Source organism: Aythya fuligula, chromosome 15 (genome assembly GCF_009819795.1).
Source record: "Aythya fuligula isolate bAytFul2 chromosome 15, bAytFul2.pri, whole genome shotgun sequence".
Lineage (NCBI taxonomy): Eukaryota > Metazoa > Chordata > Aves > Anseriformes > Anatidae > Aythya > Aythya fuligula.
Window position 1 is genome coordinate 7,299,819 of NC_045573.1, and position 21,187 is coordinate 7,321,005.

Genomic DNA, 21,187 nt, shown 5'->3' on the forward strand with positions numbered 1-21,187 from the left:
GGAATTGGAAGAAGCGACTGAATTCTTATAAAAAGAAAATGTCTTGAGTATGAAACACAAAGTAGTTTTCTGTTTCTCAGGAGTGAAGTTTTGTATCTTCCAATTTTGTGGTAACATTCAGTCTCAATGCTACATAGACCTCCAATAGTAAGCTAGGAGGAAATGAGCCAGCCTTTCTAGATATATTTCTACTGATGGAAACAGAAGCTGAGTTAGTGGAAACTTCCCGCTAGTCATAGTTCTACTTTTCCAGGTCATTTATAAAGTTAAAGCAAGCCAAACATTCTGATTGACATTTTTTTTCCTCTAGAATTGGTACTGTGGCTTTTGATACTCAGTATTCTGCATATAAACTTTTGATGTCTGGTGAAGGAAAGCAAAACAAAGAAACAGAAAACCTTCACTCTTAAATTCTTAAACACAAACAACTCCATATCACCTAGTAAGCTGCCTGCCCACGTATTGCAGAGCTATTGGAAGCTGTATGTGTTCACTGATTTATAAATTGAATCAACTATTCAGATACTCATAAACATGCCCTGCTGATGGCCTGGTAAAAACTCCTGCAAGTCAAGGTGTTCATAAGTCAGAAAAAGAAAGGCAAGAGACACCTGTTATCCTGTTGCTATCCAGAACCATAATTAACAAACAAAAAATCACAAAGCAATAAATAATCAGTGAGGAGGAGGAGTCTCTTTTCTGAAGTTCTACAATCCTTCTCTGCTAAAATATGATCCTGCCAAGAGAAGGAGTGAACAAGAGGTGTGTACGTTAGTACACAAGGAGAATGTAAATACTTAAAAACAGATATTGGGACTTGTTCTTGTAAGATTAAAAAACCAGAAGTTTGTTCTATCGCATCATTCTAGTTGTAAGGTACAACAACTTAAAGCTAAGGCGCAAATTTTCTGGTTCTGGAAATGGCTGAGGGGAGTAACAGAATATGGAAACACAAAAATTTCTTCGAACAATTGCAGGGTGCTAGTTGCAGAATAATACTAGCCCCAGAGAAGAAAAGACAACAGACACAGATATGACCTAAATGATATTTTTCAGATTGAATTCTAGATGATCTCAAGGTAATCGTTCATATTTCACAGATAATTTCAGTATTTTTGTATTTTTTCCTACAGCAACCTGTAAACTGAAGCTGATTCTGGTATTTGATTTATATTCAAAATAAAAGTGGGTGTGCACTTACTTGATATCATCATGCAGTGCTTCAGAGGTCTAAGAAAATAGGGAAAATACCTTGAAGGGCATTCTTGAAGATACCTGACTACTAGAACAGTTAAATTTCACATGAGCCTCACTGGTAGCACAGACATCTTTCATCTTGCAATGAATTGCAACATGTACATGCAACACTTACTTGATTGTGTCTTGTTTTTATGTAGAAAAGAGTAGTTCCAAAGTGAGAGAATGTGTGTTCTGTGCATAGTAGGTACCTGTTCCCTGGCAGCACTCCTAACTTACCCAGACACGATACAATCGCAAGATACTGGGGTTGGTGCAGGCAGGAGGCTGTTCTCTCAGCTGATGCTAAGCAATCAGTTTTTCTTCACTGTCTCTACCCCCAGGTATGTCTGTTGGCAGGAAAAATAAAAATAAAAAGCCTTGAGAGCCTGTGTAGAGGCTTCTTGCTGTCTACTCTAGTGCAGAAAGGGATGGAAAATAGAAAGTAAATGTCATCATTGCAATGAAAATTGCATCATTCATGTAACTAGCTTGTAAATCCTTTAACCAAAGGTCTACCTGTATTTTCTCTGTACAGTCAGCTCTTACTAATTATTTCTGAACAACAACAAAAAAATCCAGCATCAGTGGTAGATGTCATTAACATTCCTAAGGAAAAAAAATATCTGCCTCGAAATTCCAAGAAAAAAAATTTTTGTCAAAACTGTAAGCTGCATTTGGGTTTGGATTTTATTTTTATTTTTTTCAAACTGGCTGATTCAAATTGATGTGATTAAAAAAAATGCTGTGACTGCTTGCACTTTATTGAATTTCATGTAGCATTTACAATGACAATTTAAGTATTTATCCTTTTTGTTAGTACTGGAAACCCATAAAGAGCCTCCGTTTTTGCTGGTTAGTATAATTTTCTTGTTCCAGTCCTGCTGAAAAACAGAGATTAGCTCTGTTGTATGATCTTCCCTAACTAATCTGCCTAAAAACAGCAGGGCGACATACAGGCAAGTTCAGGCCTGTGGCTGCACTCTAACTTATTTTCTTTGCACCTGACTTGCATGAGGATTAGAAGCTACTTGTTCAACACCATCGCAGAGCTCAAATATAAAAACCGTGTATATAAGGTTTTCAAGGCCCTATGAAAGATCAGTCAGTGTAGCACATACCTTAATATATTGTGTTTTTTTACATATGGGTAAAAAAATAGAAAGAAATGCCTCCAGCAGTTTTTAAATATATTGGTAATGGAGTAACAGGTGGAAAAACAAGTTTACCATTTTTCATGCATTATTTATGTGGCATGTGCTTTTCCTTTTTTTTAATATGAAATATAGTTACCATGCTTACTAATCATCTGAAACAATATAAATATTTCATGTTAATTAACATATGATCAATGATATAGTAGGTTTAAAAAAATTTAATCTGATTTTTTTTTTTTTTTGACTGAGAGACCAAAACAGTTTGGGAGAAAAAAAGGCAATTAGACTAGCAGACTGGAATTTGCTAAAACTAGAGTAAACTCACACTTCTCTTTAAAATAATACAAGCTATTTTTTGGTTGTTGTTGTTCTGTTTAAAATCCTAAAATAGGAGCATCACACCACAAACAAACTCCAAGGAACTGGAAATTGTAATAATCTTGATAATCTCTTATGTATTTACTCCAGTAAATTCTTAAGTGGGAATGGCTAATTTATGAACAGTTTATTGCCTACAATGTAGCACGTAGTGCATGATATGCATTTTGTAGTACTTTTTTAAAATCATTTGTACTAAAGTCAAAGTATTTGGCATTAATTTTAGACTAAATATACTTTAAAATAAGTTAATACCTGGGTTTATCTTAATATGACTTTATAAAAAGGTCATAGACTTTGAAATATACAGAGCTGAAAAGTTCTGTATCTTTTAATACTTAATAATACCATAGTTTAAAAATAATTTAAAATTATTATTATTCTTTTTTTTTTCATTTATGTGTTAGGAAAGTACTTCATTATGGAGTTTTATCCTTTTTTGTTTCACATGATCATCAACAATGTTTTAAGACAAGGAAAAGATAAATGCATAGTTTAGATCCTGATCTACAAAAGAAAATGGTATAAATAGTAGGTGCTAGGCTACTAAGTAAAAGCAAATTATGCTCTATGCCTTGTCTGTCTATGAAATGGGGAAAGGATTTTTGAATAGCAGGAGTCTTTGATTATACTCCTCACATGGAGAACAGCATGTCGTCTAACACGGGAAGTGTCAAAGAGAGCATTGCCAAGTGCGTGCTCTAACAAAGCTTATTCCAAAGAACATAGATAAGCTGCTGAGGGTTGGTGGTTAGGCTTTTTGTTTTTTTTTCTCCCTTTAGAAACACAAATTCATTTTGGGTAAAATCCTAGCCAACCTTTTATAAATGCTCCTGACTGCATTTTCCCAGCCAGCTCCACCAGGTAGTACGCCTGTGATGGTTCATTACCACTGAGAAGACAGAAGTTTTGGAGAAGGTGGTGGCACCGTTGAGTGTTGCCAGCAGTGCAGCGTATGCCACTAGCAGCGTGCTGTGCTCTGGGGCCGGAGGCGTGCTAGGAGAGGATGAGCAACAGACACTGGCACTGGCAGCCTGCTACCAGCAACCTTTTTTTTCTCCTCTTCTTTTTTATCCTGATGCTATTCAGTTTTGGCACAGAGGGAACAGGCTGTCAAATGCATATATATTTGTATGTATATGCTATATATCTATCTATCTATATATGTACAAAGATGCAGATAAAAAAGCTAATACTCCAGGAAGCATAGAACCAAACCTAGTGTGCAGCATTGGTTGTAAAGGTACAATGGTAAAAGGTACTTTTCTTCCAACAGAAGAAAGTGTGCTGTAGCTAGAAAGCAGTCTCTGCTGATCAAACAGCTCTGGACTCCTGTTGAATAACATTGCCTGTGATGGAGCTGGAAAGAAGCTGTTTGACTGGATAAAAACAGAGATTGTATTCCCTCCACCCCTTTTTTGTTCTCCTTGATTATAACTTTAAGCAACTGCAAATTTCACTTCCATCAAACATACATTAAAAGCTACATGCTTCCCTGGTCAGTAGCCTTGTGAGGAACACAGGCAGTGAAGTCCGACGAAAAGGAGAAAGAGCAGCATGAGTTTATCACCACCTAGTAACATTGGAGCCCAAATCAATAAATTAGCAAGTGTCTTGTATAATCCTAGTTGTTGCTTATTGTTTTGGGCTGGAAATGGAACCATGATACTTAGGCATCTTCCAGGCTCTTTGGAACTTTGGAGGGTTTTCTCTCTTCTGTATCAATCAGACTTTATCTAAAAGGGTTTTAAGCAATTGGAGGTAAGGTAGCTTTTGGGAAGAAAAACAGGTGATCAAACAGAGCTATGGAGAAATTCAAACTTCTCAACTGAAACCATTAAATCTGTTTCACATAATTACCTAAAATATTGTGGGTTGTGTAACTTGAGCTAATCTCAGAGGAAAAATGATGCTTTAAAAGCAACTTCATATAAAATGCTTAAATAGTTAAAGGGGTGATAAAAGCATGAGATTGCATTCTAAATGAATATTTGCTGCAGTTTATTTTGTGTTGGAGCCTGGTGTAAACAACTCTGACAACACTCGCTGTTAAGAGGGCTGCATTTTTGCCGCGTGAACTTGTCATGGCTGAAATGAGAAGTAAGGCTGTTCTGTGCCCAGCATACTATTGACTAAGATGGCATTAATTTATTATTAACTTCAGATATAGTAGGAGCCATTGAATTAAGAAAACAACAAAAATATTTTTGGAAAGTGTTTTCATATGTTTTCTGACTTCATCGGGAGGGGAGAACGCCTACCCGTATAGGAAGTCATATTCCTATTCTGCACTCAGAACAGGGCATATGCCTATTCACAGTAGTCTGACCGAATGGACAATGAGATTGACAAATTGATAACACATTCAAAAGATTGTAATGTGAGCTGCCTGTGATAAAACTGTCAGGGATCTGTTTGGTTAAAAAGCCAGTTCAGTGGGATAAGCGTGGACGTTCAGCATGCAGCAGACTGATACGGACTCCATTACCTCCCCTGAGCTGGGTTTCTGGAGGGCTAGACTTTCCGAGGTGGTACAGTTCCAGAGTTAGGTTTTGGCTTTGCAGTTATTTTATATCTGCTATGGCTTTCTGGAAAAGAAAATAATTTTTAATAATTGATTTTTTAAAATGTATGCTTTACCCAACAAGTTTCCAAAATTTGTTTTAACTGTATTCCTCTCGCATATAGATTTTATTCATATTACTTATTTATGTGCTGTTCTAGCAAAACATAACTGTCCATTCAGAAGTGCTGTTTTGGGAGAGTTGGATCTAGCACATATAAGGGACTTCAAATGCTTTATTATGCTCTGAAATCCCTTCCGTTTCTCTGCTGCAGGTTTTATTCTTCTTATTCTTCCCCTTCACCTTCTGCAGTCACCTTCATAAAATGGCATTGAATGGTCATGTGTCAACACTGTTTTATAAAATGAACTACAGAGAGATTTACTCCTTGCTTCCTATTTCATGTTCGCTCATGCAGTAAGGAAAGGCAGACTTGACCTAGTCCTATTGATTTATGTGCATATTAGTATTAATTCTACAGATTGTGTTTTTTTGTAAAGTATTCTGGACAAATTGTATTAGAAGCAGAGTAGTTAGAGGTTTGGAAACCTTTGCATTGCTTTCTTTTCTTATTTTTTTCCTGTATATTACATTCCATTAAGACTTTTTGCCTTCTTTAAGGCATCTGCTGCACAATTAAAACCTTCTGCAATAAATCCTATGAGAGAATAATAAATTTAATGCAATTGAGGCTTAACAGATGTTTAGTTCAATCATATTTATCTGTTATACTCTATTCCTTTGAAACTTCCTATTTTACTGCCTTTCAGGGGCTAATGGCTTCAAAGGACATTGTTTCCAACTTTCCTTTGTCATAAATGCCTTTCTTCTGGGCAAAGGGTAACTTGGAAGAAAGAGCATCTCAACAGAAATGGGATCTAGTAATACACTCGAACTAGATTGTTTCCATCTGTAGCTTTGACTCAGCCTTTTACTCTTGTTTAACACAAATAATGATGTGGTTTCATCTTGAATACATGAAGTTACTAGACCTGCTCTGAATGCAAAATAGGACAACAGGAGATAAATGAGTGATTATGATTGAGCACTTTGTCTGTTCCCAGACATCTAAGAAAGTCTTACTAGAAAGACTTGAATTTTTTTCCAGTGACCTCCTCTAAGGAAAAACAAAATTTAATTCTATTTCAAGTAAGTGATACAATTAATATATTTTATTCTAATATAATCATTTAGTCTTTTAAAAGTGTAAGTGATTTTGTTGGCAGCTACTAATATTTGCTTCTCTGACTCTATTGACTACCTTGCACTAATTCTTCTAGTCTTCTGTTCATCAGAGCAGTCAATGTAGGCTAAAAAGATAACCAGTAAAATCACCCAGCATGTCCAGAGAGATTAACGTGTAAATGCTGCAGAAGTTCTATATTCTGGCCTTAAAATGAATGTGCTTATTAGCTATTCTTTTTTCAAGTGCGAATTTGTTAAAAAATTGTTTTCCTTATTTTTCATTTACTGTGAAGACAGTTTTTTTTTAAGGATGCCTTCTTGCTCATGTGAAGCTGCGTGTGGAGGAGTGTTATGTATTTTGGGTTAGTGACTTCTATATATTTATTTTGGTAACAAAACCAACAGAGCATTAATGGAATTCTAGTCCGTCTTATTTTCCTGATAGAAAATGCAGATACAACAGCCTCAGTTAAGCCTAAAAATCTTTCATGAATTTCTTAGGTTTCAGTTTACAAAATCTTTCTACCTGTGCATTTCACTTATTTGAAATTAAAATAAATTTACCATGAATTCGGCATTACTGTTCATGGCCATATTTCAGATTCTATCTGTATTATACAGACTAATTTCAAGAACTGTACATGAGAAATGTTTGGTTTATTTTTAATGTGAGACGCTCTCTCAAAACACCTGTCTGAATCATTTATTTTCTTCCTTGTATTGCACTACTAAGCTAATAGTAAGATAAAGTATCTATAAACATTTATGACTACATTTTTGTTTTCTAGAATAAATGTGGAAATATTTAAAGTACCTTTATCATTTTAGTCACAAAGATTTTACGTTTGGGGTGTAGAGGAATGGAAGGCAAAAAGGTATCTTTGAAAGGGATGTATTTTAATAGTTATGCTTATCATCAGGACTGGTGGTTTTGGTTTGTTAATTCATTGCATAATATGATGCCTAAAGCTGGTTCAAGTTTACAGTATGTCTGTCATAAATCGGACTTAAGTGGTCTGTTATCATGCAGTCTAGTCACATCATTATGCTTGCTAGCTATGGGGTTTGACAGTGAATGATGATAAGGCTAATATTTGGTTACTGTGTATTATGAGGTCTCATATATAAAACCTGATCATGAGCAGCTTTAATATATAGCAAAATGTTTTTAATTGATGTGAGAAATGCATGTTTGCCTTCACTTCAGGGAGTTTTCTGTACCTTTTTACAAACTGAATAATCACTGAATGCCAGAGTCTGGTGTTAGTTTATGCCATTATTAATCTAGAGTAACCCATTATCTTTATTAGAGCTACCCTATAAATCACTATTGTAATTAAAATCAAAATATTCTCTTGAACTTGTTCAATTTCCAACCCACTTGGATGCTGTTACAAGTAGGCTAGGGGTCATTTTGCCTCTCCTGAATTAGTCTCCTGCAAAAACTTTTCTCCTTGTATAAATCTTACTTGGGAGGGCCATCTAAACTTGGCTAACCCATTATCTTAAACCAGCAATAAAAGACCATGGTATATGTTCATTATAAAAGTGTTCTCTATTCAAAGTACTGAATCTGACCTCTAATGTAAACTATAATTTAGATCTTAATAGGTCAGAGTGTGCTTACTATGGGTTCCTTTCAAAATGTTGATTCAAAACATGTAAGAGGAAATGAAATGGGTGAGCCAGCACATATAGCGAGTGCCTCTGGATTACCAGCAGCGGTAAAGAGATTACAGTATGAAATCTCTTCTGTCTGATGTACTATGTACAGGGAGCCTTTGGTTAACAGTAAAAGAAAATGCAATGAGACAGTCACTGATATTTAAAAATAAAATTCAAGTGATCTACGGTGTATGAAGAAAAAAAAGTTGTGAAATAATCCAGCACAAACTGTTCAGAAGGAAGCGTAGTTCTTAAAGTTCTCTTAATCTCAGGACATGTTTTGGCAGTATTCTTTGCAATAAAGATTAACAAAATAAAAATGTTTCTAACCAAGCATTCAAAGCCTAAAGACTTGAAGGCTGCAGTTGCTTCAAGTGCTGTGTAAGACAAAAATAACAACCTCCGAGCGTCAGGTTTTCCATTCTTGACGCACCAGGTGAATGGGTTGTTTTATTGAGCGTTTACACTGTGGTGGCAGGGCCGGGCAGAGGAAGGGAGTGTGAAAGAGCGACGCGAGAGCTGAGTCAATACCCGGCGTTGTTGGATGTCTGTCAGGACTTGGAAAGCTCTGCCTGGCTGCGTGAGCGTTGCCAAGTATTAGCTAAGTGCACCGCTTTGGCAGCAGATCTCAGAACGGACTTTTGATGAAGAGTGAGAATAAGTTCATTTTAAAGAATAAAAACCTATAAGAGCAATTTTTTGATGGCCATTTCAATGTTCATCCTGAATTTCTGTGACTTTCCAAGCAGCTTTCTGTTCTGCGTACTTAAAACCAAACAAACTTTGTAATCTTACTTGTATTGGATTATTTTTCCTTATGTCTTCTAACACTATTTTTCTTAAGTTGCTGATAAATTTTTTAAAAACTCCTCCAATTTTAAAATGCCATTACAGTCTAAAATGTAACTTCTCATTTGAGTTTGATAAAACAAACACTACAGACTAAATTGCATTCACTTCTGCAACCTTAAAATAACCAGGTGGCTTACTCGTGTTGGTTAATTCAGTGTTTATGGTAAATAACATGGTAAATACATGGTATTTACTTCTCTGTTGCATGTGAAATAACTAATTACTGTAGCAACTCTCACTTCTCATAGCATTTACCTTTGTATTTTGGTAATCACCAGCAACCTTAAATATAAAGGAAAAAAAAAAAAAGCATAACACTGTAGGCTGTACAGAAGGACTCAGAAAAATAGGGTGTTTTATATATATATATATATATATATATCGTACAGTTTACATACACATAGATATGTGTATATATAAAAACATATGTAGTTTGAAAAGAGAAAAGTAATTATATATATCTAGTCACTATGAGATGGTATCTGCATTAGATGGGAAGGTTACCAAAGCACTAACATATACTGTGGGAGAGACAGGTCTTGATGGCTGGGGAAATGTTGAGAAAGGAGAAGACGAGAAGGATCGCATCAAAAGTTCTGTGTCATTTGTGTCATTTAGCTGAATTTGTCAATTATCTGCACCTTTTGGGGAGCTTTTTTGGGAACTGAGACACTGTAGGATGACACGTCTTTGCTGACTGACTCAGTCTTGTGCTGGGGCTCTGCCAGTGGCACAGAGTCAGAAAACCAGAATTATGGAGCTTTGTACGTTAGAACAAGAGCCTTTCAGGTTTAATACCATAAGAACCTGCATGGCAAAGACTTCAGTGTGGGATAATGAAAGGTTGATTGACAAATAGATTACTGGAGGAGGCATGACAGTGACCCAGCCCTGAAATAGAATCTGTGTTCTTGCCATGGAAATGTAATGACAGAAAACACATCTGTAGACAAAAAGCCATTATACCAGCTCCTGGCTGAGGCCTGGTAAATACCTACGGTTCTAGTCTGGGTGAGGTCAAACTGGCCACTTTGGGACATGTCCAGCTGCTCCTCCGAGCCGTACGCTGCAGTCTCCTAGACCAGACTGGCACACGTTCAGCATGTAAGTGCCAGCACAGCTGGGAGGGAGCTGGATGATGTGGCCATCGGCATCCTGAGCAGGATGATGTGGCCGCCCGCATACAGGGCAGGACTGCAGCAGGCCCAGTTTAGATAGGTTTGCATGTAGAACCACACCCAAGGAATGAGTTTTTTTCCTCTACACCCTCCTAAAGCAAAGTGAAACATTCCAGCTGCTAACTGCTAGCAGTTAAAAGTAAGCTATGCAACCTGGTGCTAGAAGACAGCAAAGGGTAATAGGCATTTTTAGGATGAGTTGAGAAGAAGCTGAGAAATCTGCCTCTCCTTGGCTGTTAATGCTATACAGTCAGGCTCTGATAAAACAGTGCAAGAAATTAATCAGCATGTGTATCAGATCTGTTTTAGCAGGTGTGCCGTCAATGAACGTGAAAGGTTACTTTGATTTTGAGGGAGCAGTTAGTTAACCATTAAGGTTCAGTTTTCAGACTAAGAAACAGCTATTTAAGTAGTAACAAGTATCTTTACTTTTTATGTGCTATTCCCTGACTTGGCAAGAAAAGAGCCTGTTCCTAAACCAATGTGTGCTATCCTGGAGAGAAGGAAGTAGTTATTTTGTCTGGCACTCCAAGTCTTCTTTGCAAAATAACATGATTAATTATTCTATCATTTGTGAGCTTCTTGGTTTGTCTGTGGCCACATATATTTATTTCAACTGCTGTGATGAGCAACAGCAAGAGGTTTCCTATCTCTCTTGAATATTCTAGTTAATAACGGTATCAGTTAAATATATTTTATTGCTGCTCTTTGTTAACTAACTTCAAAGCTCTATGAAAGAAACAAATACAGTTGTATGCTTATCAACAGGCCAAGTTCTCACAGAAATTTCAAGAACACACAAGAAACTTAATGACAGTCTAGAGGAAAGTGTAAGTTAAACAACTTCTTAATCTATCCAACCTTTTGAAATTATAAACTACTTTTGCTGATTTTTAATAACCCTTCATTCATTTGCTTTTCAAGTTCAAAAAATTTCATAAAGAAATTATATCTGAACTGGAGAAGAAAACAGACCTGGATGTAAAATATATGACTGTAAGTACATTCAATTCTAATACCAACAAGCTCATATTTTATTTATCTGTTGTTAGGCATAGACTTTTTCAGAAATTGTTCCCTAGGAGTTAGTTAGTATGGCAGATTTGAGCTTTAAATACATAAACATGGCCAAAATTTTCATGCTTATGTTGAGTTAAAATAGGAACCAATGCTTGATGACTTAATAGCATTCTTAAACTAAAGGTGAGAAAAGCAATTGGTCACCTAATTTGTTGTGTATTAGTGATAATCTATGGAAATGCTTTTTAAATGCTTACAAATGTTGCACTGCTGAGTGCATTATAAGATGTTTTAAATATTTTGATTGCAGGCAACTTTAAAGAGGTACCAAAATGAACACAGAAGCAAATTAGATTCTCTAGAGAAGTCTCAGGCTGAGCTGAAAAAAATCAGAAGGAAAAGCCAAGGAGCACGAAATGTAATGAAGTATGAGCATAAAGAAATGGAGGTCAGTGTGTTGTCTCTTAAGTTTTTTTGTTTTGTTTTAAATGAGAACTGGTCAAAACATTAAGCTGTTTCAGGTCATATCTGAGTCTGTTTTAAATCTTGACTTTTGAAGCTTACAACAATTTTTATATATGCAATGTAATTAGTTAATACACATAACTCCTCTGTAAATTGTTTGGCAACAGTTAACAATACACATTCTTTGAAGTTAGTTTGATTTCTCAAAGCTGTTTTATATCAAGGGGGCTCCTAGATTATGCATTCTGGTTGAAAATAAATGCTGTACTGTACTGTTGTATATGTTCAGAGACTTTTTCTTCAGTTTCTAGGTTTATTCACTTGACCACTACTTGGTGAACTACTTTAAATTACCTCAGTAACTACACCTTTATGCATAAGTTTATGCAGCTATGCCATGCAACTTCAACAGTAATTTGCTATAAATTAATTTTCCAAAGTAGGCAACATCCCTTATTATTTATTTCCTTTCCTGCAGATCTTAAACAGCATTGCCATCTTGAGGCAAAATAAGAAATGGCAAGGCAGTAAAGAGAACCTTTGTTTTAAATAATAAGTCATATTCTGACTATCATGTATATCAGAAAATACTTGCTATTGATATTTTTATTTGCACGAGCTTTTTGTTTTATATTATGTTTTATATTTTTTCCTCCATATTTTTCTGTTTTAATTTTCTGTTCAAAGAAAGCTTTGTTTATAACAAGGTACAGCAAAAATAAATAAAGAATAGCTCTTATTTCTTACTGCTTGTCTTTTAACCTGCATTCAGAAGATCAGTTATTTTTAATGTATTGGACTGAGAATTCAAGAATTAACATTTAAGCACATTTTAGCCATGAATCTTCATAACCTTAGATAAATATACTTTAGTCTCTTTAGTATCTCATTTTCCCCTTTCTAAAATGAAGTATAGATTCATCACAGCTTTGTGAAAGTAAATGTAACTGCTATGGAGCAGATGAAGGTAATGAGTCTAATTAGAGAATGAACACCTGTGGCCTTAAAATTGCTCAGCTCAGTTGCTACTGCTTTGAAATCGTATTCTTATTTGCTGTAGATACTACTTAGATGCTAAAAGACTTTTTTTGTTGTTTTGCTTCCTTTCCCCATTTAAATAGAATCAGTATATTATTTAGGTTGGAAAAGACCCTTAAGATCATGAAGCCCAACGATCTGTCTGTCGTGACAAGTCCACCACTAAACCATGTCCCCAAGTGCCACATTCACACATCTCTAAATACATCCGGGGGTTGCAACTCTACCACCTCCCTGGGCAGCCTGTTCCAAAGCCTAACATCCTTTTTGAGAATAAACTCTGCCTGACATGCAGCCTAAACCTCCCTGGTGCAACTTTTCCTGTGCCTAGATTACTAATTGCCTGTAATAAAAAATATACGTTTACCTGATGAGGTTGGAGAATTAGGTGTATGCATGAAAAGGGAATGACTTTGAATTAGAGCCACCTTACCCCACTTTTCCGGTAACTTTTTCTAGGGTTTTTGGAGTTCACTTCAGTAATTGAATAGAGTACACCACATAAAACTAAGAGACTATTTTTTTTCCCTTAGTATTTGGAAACCGTGAACTCTCGACAGACTGATATTCAGAGATTTATTGCAGAAGGCTGTAGAGAAGCTCTACTTGAAGAAAAAAGAAGATTCTGTTTTCTGGTTGACAAGCACTGCAGTTTTACCCAGCACATGCACTTCTATCATGTTCAGGTCAGTGGCATGAGTGTAAATAGAAATGAAACTCCCGAAATCTAATCCTATAGGAGATCTTAAGCATCTCTTTTAGTATCAAGATGAGACTGCCATAAATAGTTAAGACAGCACTAGGAACACTGTAGTACCAGACAAGTGTTGCATTCTGTTCACAAAAATGTTTACAATGCAATATTCTCATACACAATAAAGGGTTACTATGACTTTTTAAAAAATCTACAGAAATTCCAGTATCTGACCCTGAAAAAGAGCATTCTTTCTATTACATAGTATTTGTTTCAAATATATATTACGTAATTATGAACTTGTTTGAAAAGACTTCCATTTCAGTTATGTTATCATTTTGCTGTAACAAAATTTAGCAAGTAGCTCTGTGTAATTTTATGGAAGAGCATATATTTGACTAGTACCTTTTACATTTGGATGCAGTGTGCAGAATTCCTCAACTCTAAGCTGCCTGGGTGGCAGGAAATTTGTAGTGATGCTACCAAAGTGCCTGAAAAAGTCAAAATGATGATAGACGAAATAAGGACACCTGGTTCCACTCCAGTATCAGGAACACCACAGCCTTCACCAATGATAGAGAGAAATACCATGGTATGTCTTTCCCTGATAGTTAATGGTTCTCTTTTAAATGGGACTAGACTGGCTTCACTAGTTTCTTTTGTACTTAAGCATTTGGATTCAAGTCTATAATGTAACTCAGCTGGAATATACTGGGGTTGGATATAAAAGCCAATCATTAAGCTGAAGCTCTACCACTGGAAAAATTCACAATGTATATGGTTAGCAGAAGTGTATATCCAAACAAGGCTCAGTTTTCAGTTGGGAGCTCAGGACTTTTTCTGCAGAGCCCAGTCTTAGGACTTCATTTGTTGTAACAGTTCCATATCCTAAATTCTTAACTGTAAGTACTAGTAATTTCATACTCTGCTAGCTTAATATATGCTTAAACAAAATGTTACTTTCTTTCTTCCCTCTATTTTTTTGTTTTACCATTAGTTGTTGAATTTCTAAATTATACTAATCTCCAGATTTATTTATTTATTCAAAGAAATTTACTTATCTAGGTGTGAGTGTGCTATTTGTGGAAATGGGGGCTTTTATAGCATTCCCACTAACAAATGTGTATCAAGGGACAGGACTCTCTTGCAAAGTATCCTATCAACAACTTCGTAGGAATGTGAGGACTTTCTGGCTGGCCTTCATATATATAATCTGGGAAAATTTGAGCATTGCTTTCTAGAATTTTATGTTGCAAATAACCCAGGTGTCACTGTCATCTCAGTATTGTAATAATTTTTATATATATTTTTTGTGACTCTAGATTGGAAACGATTTTTATACTTATGAAAGTGTATCAAAGGTGCCCCCTGCTCCTACAGGTAGGGCATACATTAGTCCACTGGTTGATATGTTTAACAATCCTGCAACAGTTCCAAAGACATCTTCCGAAAGACTAAATTCAACAGGTGAGTGTCATTTCGTTGCAAACTATAAGAGCAAATGGCACGTTACAGTATTAAAAATTATCTTTGGATTTCTTGGCTACTATCATGATGTGAATTCCAGGACATATGGAGGAGTAAAGAATGTTCCTTATGAAATATTTATACATGAGTTACCTAACAGGCAAAATATACGTCATAAGAAGGGAAGAACTGTTAGCAGTAAAATACAGGTCAAGATTCTATTTTAATCAGGTAAAATACAGGTAGATTCTATTTTAATCACTTTACATGCATACCTGATTCTCCCAGTTTAACTGCTCCTCAGACTCCCAATCTTACTGGAAGAATACATTCTGTAATTTTGAACAAGACACATCTGTGTGATTATTTCAGTGCACACAAACAAATGTGAACTAATATTGCAGTCTTGTTTTGGTTTCCTTTAAGGATATGTAAGTTAGGGAAGAATGCACATGGGACAAAATGAGCAGTCTTGTATTTCTTTCCTGAAACGCAAAATCCTCTTTAGATTTGTTTTGCTAGTTTCTAAAATACTAATCCTTGGCTTACTCTGCTATAGGGAAAGAACTAAGCCTACATCACAACAAAAGAAATGCAGAACTCTTCAGTGTAATAATAGCATTTCCAGCATTTCTTCCTTAAAAAAAAAATGCTCTGCAATACATTGTGCTGGTCAAATAATACACATTTTTGAGACATCCTTTAAATCTTCTGGTAAACATCTGATGTCTGCAAAGTGCCAAGTGTCTGCATTTGTCATTGATTCAGTTGAAGTTGAGTGCTAGGTTCATTTGCAAATGAAATCTTGGACTTCATACACACCTTTTTCTTTTTTTTTTTTTCCTTTTTTTTTTTTTTAAAGGAAAATTTTCAAAGGTCTTCTGTAGCTGTGTATGGTTAGCATTTTCATGGCAAAAGAAGAAGCAGTAGCAAGTTAAAATTTATATAACTTCTTATACCTGTTGATTCAACCTTATTGTGATATGTGCATTTGTATACACATACACTATTAAGAACTTTGTGGTGGTAAGAAATGGTAGATAACAGAGAGTCTTAGCAGAAAGTAAAGGAGTACAAAGTTTCAGAACTTCATTTGCACTGAGTTTTCCTTTACCTACTTTTCTTTTCCCATCAGACAGCTAATTGTATTTTATTAGTGTGGTTAATTTTGCTTTTCTTTTCTTGTTTTGCTTTTTTTTTTTTGACAGAGAATTCAGAAGATGCCAGTTTATCACGTTCAACTTCTGTTGCCACAGGGTTGAATATAATGAAGAGGCAAAAAGTGAAGACAATCTTCCCACATACTGCTGGAAGTAACAAGACATTACTTAGCTTTGCACAGGGGGATATCATCGTGCTTCTTGTAGCTGAAGAAAAGGATGGCTGGCTTTATGGGGAACATGAGTCAACTAAAGCGTAAGATAGTCAATGCTTTACCCAATCTGAACACGAAAGAAAAATGTCTCTCATCAGGTTTCATTAGCAGATAATAGTAAATGTTTTTCCACCCTTTTTGCTGGCTATCATTGACTGGGGACTTGAAGTCCTTCTGTCAGGTGAATCACTGCGCTTATCTTAGGGAGATCTTGTAGACTAATTTGATATCATCAGACCCAGGCCTTTAAATGTTAAATCTTCTGAAGTCTACTGTTTTGTCTGGTGTTGTCTTTTGAAAGATCATTCCAATTGTATATAATATGAAATTGAAAACCTTTCCCATTACAGAAAAGGATGGTTTCCATCATCATATACTAGACCACTGGAAGAACCAGCAGAAGAAAAAGCATTTGCCCCAGCACCAAGGTAACATTTTGAACAGGACTTGCAAAAATGCCCAAATCTTTACACTTCTGTAACACCTATTAATCGTGTTACATTTCTGCTTACAGTTGATGTTGTTCAGTGGCATATATAGTAAGTACTTTGTAACAATCTGTAGTATGATCCCTTGATTACATTATCACGTTTTAACGGTTATACAGAGACCCCAAGAACTAGCATCACCCCAACTTTAATTTAGAGTCCCACTGATTTCAGGGAGATTACATGCTTTAACTTTCAGCTCATCCACTTCTGTTGTTTCTTGGGACTAAAGACATGTGAAAGGAACTGAAAATGTTATTTGTTGGCTTCTGTCTTACAGCCCTGCACCTATTAGAAGTATTAGTTCTGTGAATCTTGCAGAAAAAGCTGGTGTTGTCCTCCCACCACCAGACTATCTGGGGTCTTCGCAAACAGGTTCATCATCAGATAAGAGAATAGAGTCTTCCAAAGGTACTACTGTTAAAACACCAACCGACAGACCAGAAAATGTGGGTCAGGTAAGTAATCAATACCACAAATCTAAGTGTTCTGCCCTGCTTTTCTTGACCTGCTTAACTGAGTTCTTAAATGAGGCCCTGAAATATTCTGGTTTAGTTATTTGTACTTGACTTCAGCGGCCATTCAGTGCACCTGTCTTCTGGATTCTTATGCTTTTTTTGGTATCTCAATCCAAAAAAATCATAGTAATAAGAAGGGAGATACGTTGTTTAAGGATATAATTAAGAGTACTAGCAGCGTTTCTCTGCGTAGCAGAGAAAATTTCTCAGGAATGTAATCTATGAAACTTGAGAGTAAATCCTGATAGAAAGTAATACAAATCCATCATCTTAAGTGACTTTAGAACTGTAGTAGGACAGGGGATTTAGAATAGCATAAGCTCTGTTTTAAAGAATAATTTAAACACCAACATGAAAGTTAGTGTTACTTTTATGAATCTTGTGGAGGAATATGCATACTAATTAATGCCTATATTCAGCAAAATTACAGATGGGTGGAAATGCATTTTTATGAACAAGTGATGATACATAAATTTGGTATTTCTACTATTATGTCAGCATTCAAACAATGATTCAAAATGAAGACTAATATAACCAAACAATTGCTGGTACCATAGCAAATTTCTAAGAAGTCAGGCATCTTATTAAAAAAAAACAAAAAAACATACAATTATCTATCAGTTAGACCAAAATATTTTGTATACTATTACTATACTATACTAACATCTAAGCAGCATTTGGGCTGTCCTTCTATGAGATGTTTTTGCTTTCTAAGTGACCTGTTGAATCATACAGTATAAATTGAAGATAATTTTGTAAATTTGTATTTGATGGAGGTAAAATTAAGAAATTTAAAAAGCAAAAACTGAAAGTTTATTGCATCGCATTTTGATTCACAATGAAAGATTCCATGTAAGTTGAAAGGATGACTATATAATGGTACTTATCTCCTGTAAAATGGAAAGGTATCAGGAAACAGTGGTCTTCATCCAAGAAGCCTCCTTTCCTTCCATTTCATTGAAGTCTACTAAGAGTAATGTCAAGTATATCTACAGCATTTTTTACTTCAACATATTAGCTATTTTGGGCGAGGGTTAACAAGTGTTTGTTATACTGACGAGCAAAGAGAATGAACTATGTTTAAAATAAGTAAAAATAGAAACATTAATTTAATAATAACCAAAATATATAAATAACCCCCAATACATCACAACAGACAAAATTACCATTAGAATAACGCATGCAGCAGATGTACAGAAATACTGAGTTATATATATATTTGAATCCACACTCAGGTAATTTTATGTATCAGTACTGATCCTTGTTATTCACTATTCATCCCACTAGTGGGATGCCACCCACTAGATCAGGTTGCTCGTCTAGCCTGGCCTTTGAACACCTCCAGGCACAGCCTCTCTGGGCAGCCTGTGCCAGAGCCTCACCACCCTCTCAGTGAAGAATTTTCTCCTATAGAGGAGGAAATAAATAGGAAGTATATAATTTGTGCAGTGATGTCACATTTCTAGGACAGTGTTTTTCTCCAGGGAATAAAGCTTTTCACATGCATCAAAGGAATATCAAGAAGTAAGATCAAAATCTTAGTGTTAAGTCACTTTCAAATGGAGTATCTGAGAACTTCTAAAATTATTATGAAGAAAGACATATATAGTTTGATATATTTGTGGTTTTCATTTTTGGATAAAGAAGCAATGAGCCTTAACAATTATGTGATATCAGATTTATATATTGGTTCATTTATTCTATGACTATCTGTTGAGACCTATGGGATCAACATGTCCTTCAAACGTAATTATGTTCTCAATAGTTAAAAGATGTATCAGCCTGTGAAAGTTGCAAAGCAAGCAGTACAGTGAGTTCTTTGCCCTGTGACAAGTAAAAGGTGACTTACTATAGACATTTTTAAAATTATTGAATCCATTAAATTGCTATGGTATCACTGTTCTGTGCTGCTGTCTGGCCTTAGTCAGCTCACAAGTGCTGTCAACCTCATGGAAGGTTTTTCTATGGCATTAGTTTAGGGGTTTTATCAATAAAATAAAGGCTTGTGGACTAACTTTAGTATTGAACTTTTTTTTTTTTTTAAAAAAAAAAGGCAACAAAAAAGAGAAATGTCTAACTATTTAGTTGATAGATGAGGTCAGAATTCTAATTAGAACAGTATATTCTCTTTGGAGGCCAGATCAGGCTTATACCTTCTGCTATAAGTGGAAGACAAAGGAAGGCATCTTTTTTGAGATTCTGCATTTCCACAGGGAAAAAGTGATTATTTTATGCTCTAGAATTCTTCATTACTGTAGTTTAGGCACCCCATAACTTGTAGCAGATACATTTTGCTGTGACCCCATGATACTTACCTGTCATATAAAAGGAAGAGAACTGTAGAGGAGAGTTCCTGCACTTGCACCAAAGGATTTTGCTTCAAAATTACCATTTACTTTTGTTCTTTTGGAAAGCTGTAGAGCTTCCTTGTTATTTCTGCTTCTGGGCAAGTCAACAACTCCCACTCCATCTTAAGGCTTTGGAAATAAGCTCAACATTACAGCAAGCTGGCCCTGTACAGAATTTACATACACGTAAAACAGTATGCTTACAGTGTCTTTTATGCAGAAGCACAAAACGACTCGAGGCATCTTATTTTTGTTTCAAAATACAAAGAGTAATAGCTCAGGATTTCAAGGAGGAAAGATGAGGAATGGTTCTTACAAGTTAAATTGTTCATGCTGCATTACGTAGGACAGTTCTATGCAGACCAATATCAACAACAAAGGACTTGGTCACTGAGAGAGCTTGGATGAGGGCTGGTGTTTAGTAAACAGTAGCCTGTAATTAAGGCATTAATTAATTCATTCATTATAATTAATTTTAAGGCCTAATTAGACCTAATTCTACTTACAGCTGATGTAATCCAATGAAATTGCACACATACATGCACAAGTTAAGCACAGGTTTAAGAACACAGTCAAATTAGGTCCTTAATAAATACCGATTTCTTCACCTGTGTCAGTGTCATCAGTATGGTAGCTAGGTACTACCGGTACACTAGATGGTTACCTAATTTGAGAAGACAAAAATTTACAAAGATAGAAGGTGGCTTACAGACATTTGCTTAGCAGTGAAATCGTATGTATTGAAAGCAAAATGGTAGTACAGACAAAAAGAGTACACAAAAAGCAATTGCATACTCCTGCTTCTACATGCATGAATGTTATTCAAATGTTCACTTTCACTTTGAACTTTAGCTGACGCTTATCAGAAGCAAGGCAGTTAGTTTGCCATTTTAATACTTGATTTAAGTATGATTATTTCTAAAAGTTAGTGCAGGAGGAAGTATAAGTTAAATGTTTCCAAAACTGCCCTGTTGTGCAATAGGCTTGCAGATCCTGCTTTGTAGCACTTTTCCATTTTATTGCACCTGAAGCACTGCATCCTGTAATAACGTTGTGGCAGTGCAACACTGCCCTCTTCTGGGTTATCTTAAATTCACAAATATAAAATCCATCACAGAAGTACAGTGCCAACAGTACCTGAAAAAGCAAGTGCTTTCAGGTTGTACATTTAACCAGGACTGTTTGATTACAATGAAACATTAGCAATACCAGTGCAAAACTATTCCTCCTTTTGTATCACTCACCCACAAACACTGCAAATTAAATACGTGGATGCTATCAGCTCTTTTCTTGCTTTATTAGCATCATCATTATTTGCCATTATTACTCACACAAGTCACAGGTGATACCAGAAGTTGTCCTTTGTAAATCAACAGTAGCTGAAAGTAGTAGTTTATATTTTATTCAAAAAAAACAAACAACCAAAAAAAACAACCCTGCCTACTGGTCAGAATCTGCTCTTACTTCAGGCTTTTAATAGGCCATTAAGCTGGCTGCTGCCTTTTTTAACTTGATGGCTTTACAGCTGCATGAAGATAAACTGTGCTCTCTCTGTAAGA

At 35.6% G+C, this 21,187-nt stretch overlaps 1 protein-coding gene across 1 annotated transcript in view; it reads left to right on the plus strand.

Moving 5' to 3' along the window:
• BAIAP2L1 (BAR/IMD domain containing adaptor protein 2 like 1) overlaps nucleotides 1-21,187 on the plus strand; it is a 39,373-nt gene that overhangs the window by 16,511 nt on the left and 1,675 nt on the right. Inside the window, exons 4-12 of the mRNA XM_032197278.1 lie at nucleotides 10,984-11,045; nucleotides 11,140-11,211; nucleotides 11,546-11,683; nucleotides 13,272-13,424; nucleotides 13,857-14,024; nucleotides 14,755-14,899; nucleotides 16,108-16,315; nucleotides 16,625-16,702; nucleotides 17,043-17,220. Coding sequence (XP_032053169.1) covers nucleotides 10,984-11,045; nucleotides 11,140-11,211; nucleotides 11,546-11,683; nucleotides 13,272-13,424; nucleotides 13,857-14,024; nucleotides 14,755-14,899; nucleotides 16,108-16,315; nucleotides 16,625-16,702; nucleotides 17,043-17,220 — 1,202 coding nt within the window. The remainder of the gene's footprint in view (nucleotides 1-10,983; nucleotides 11,046-11,139; nucleotides 11,212-11,545; nucleotides 11,684-13,271; nucleotides 13,425-13,856; nucleotides 14,025-14,754; nucleotides 14,900-16,107; nucleotides 16,316-16,624; nucleotides 16,703-17,042; nucleotides 17,221-21,187) is intronic.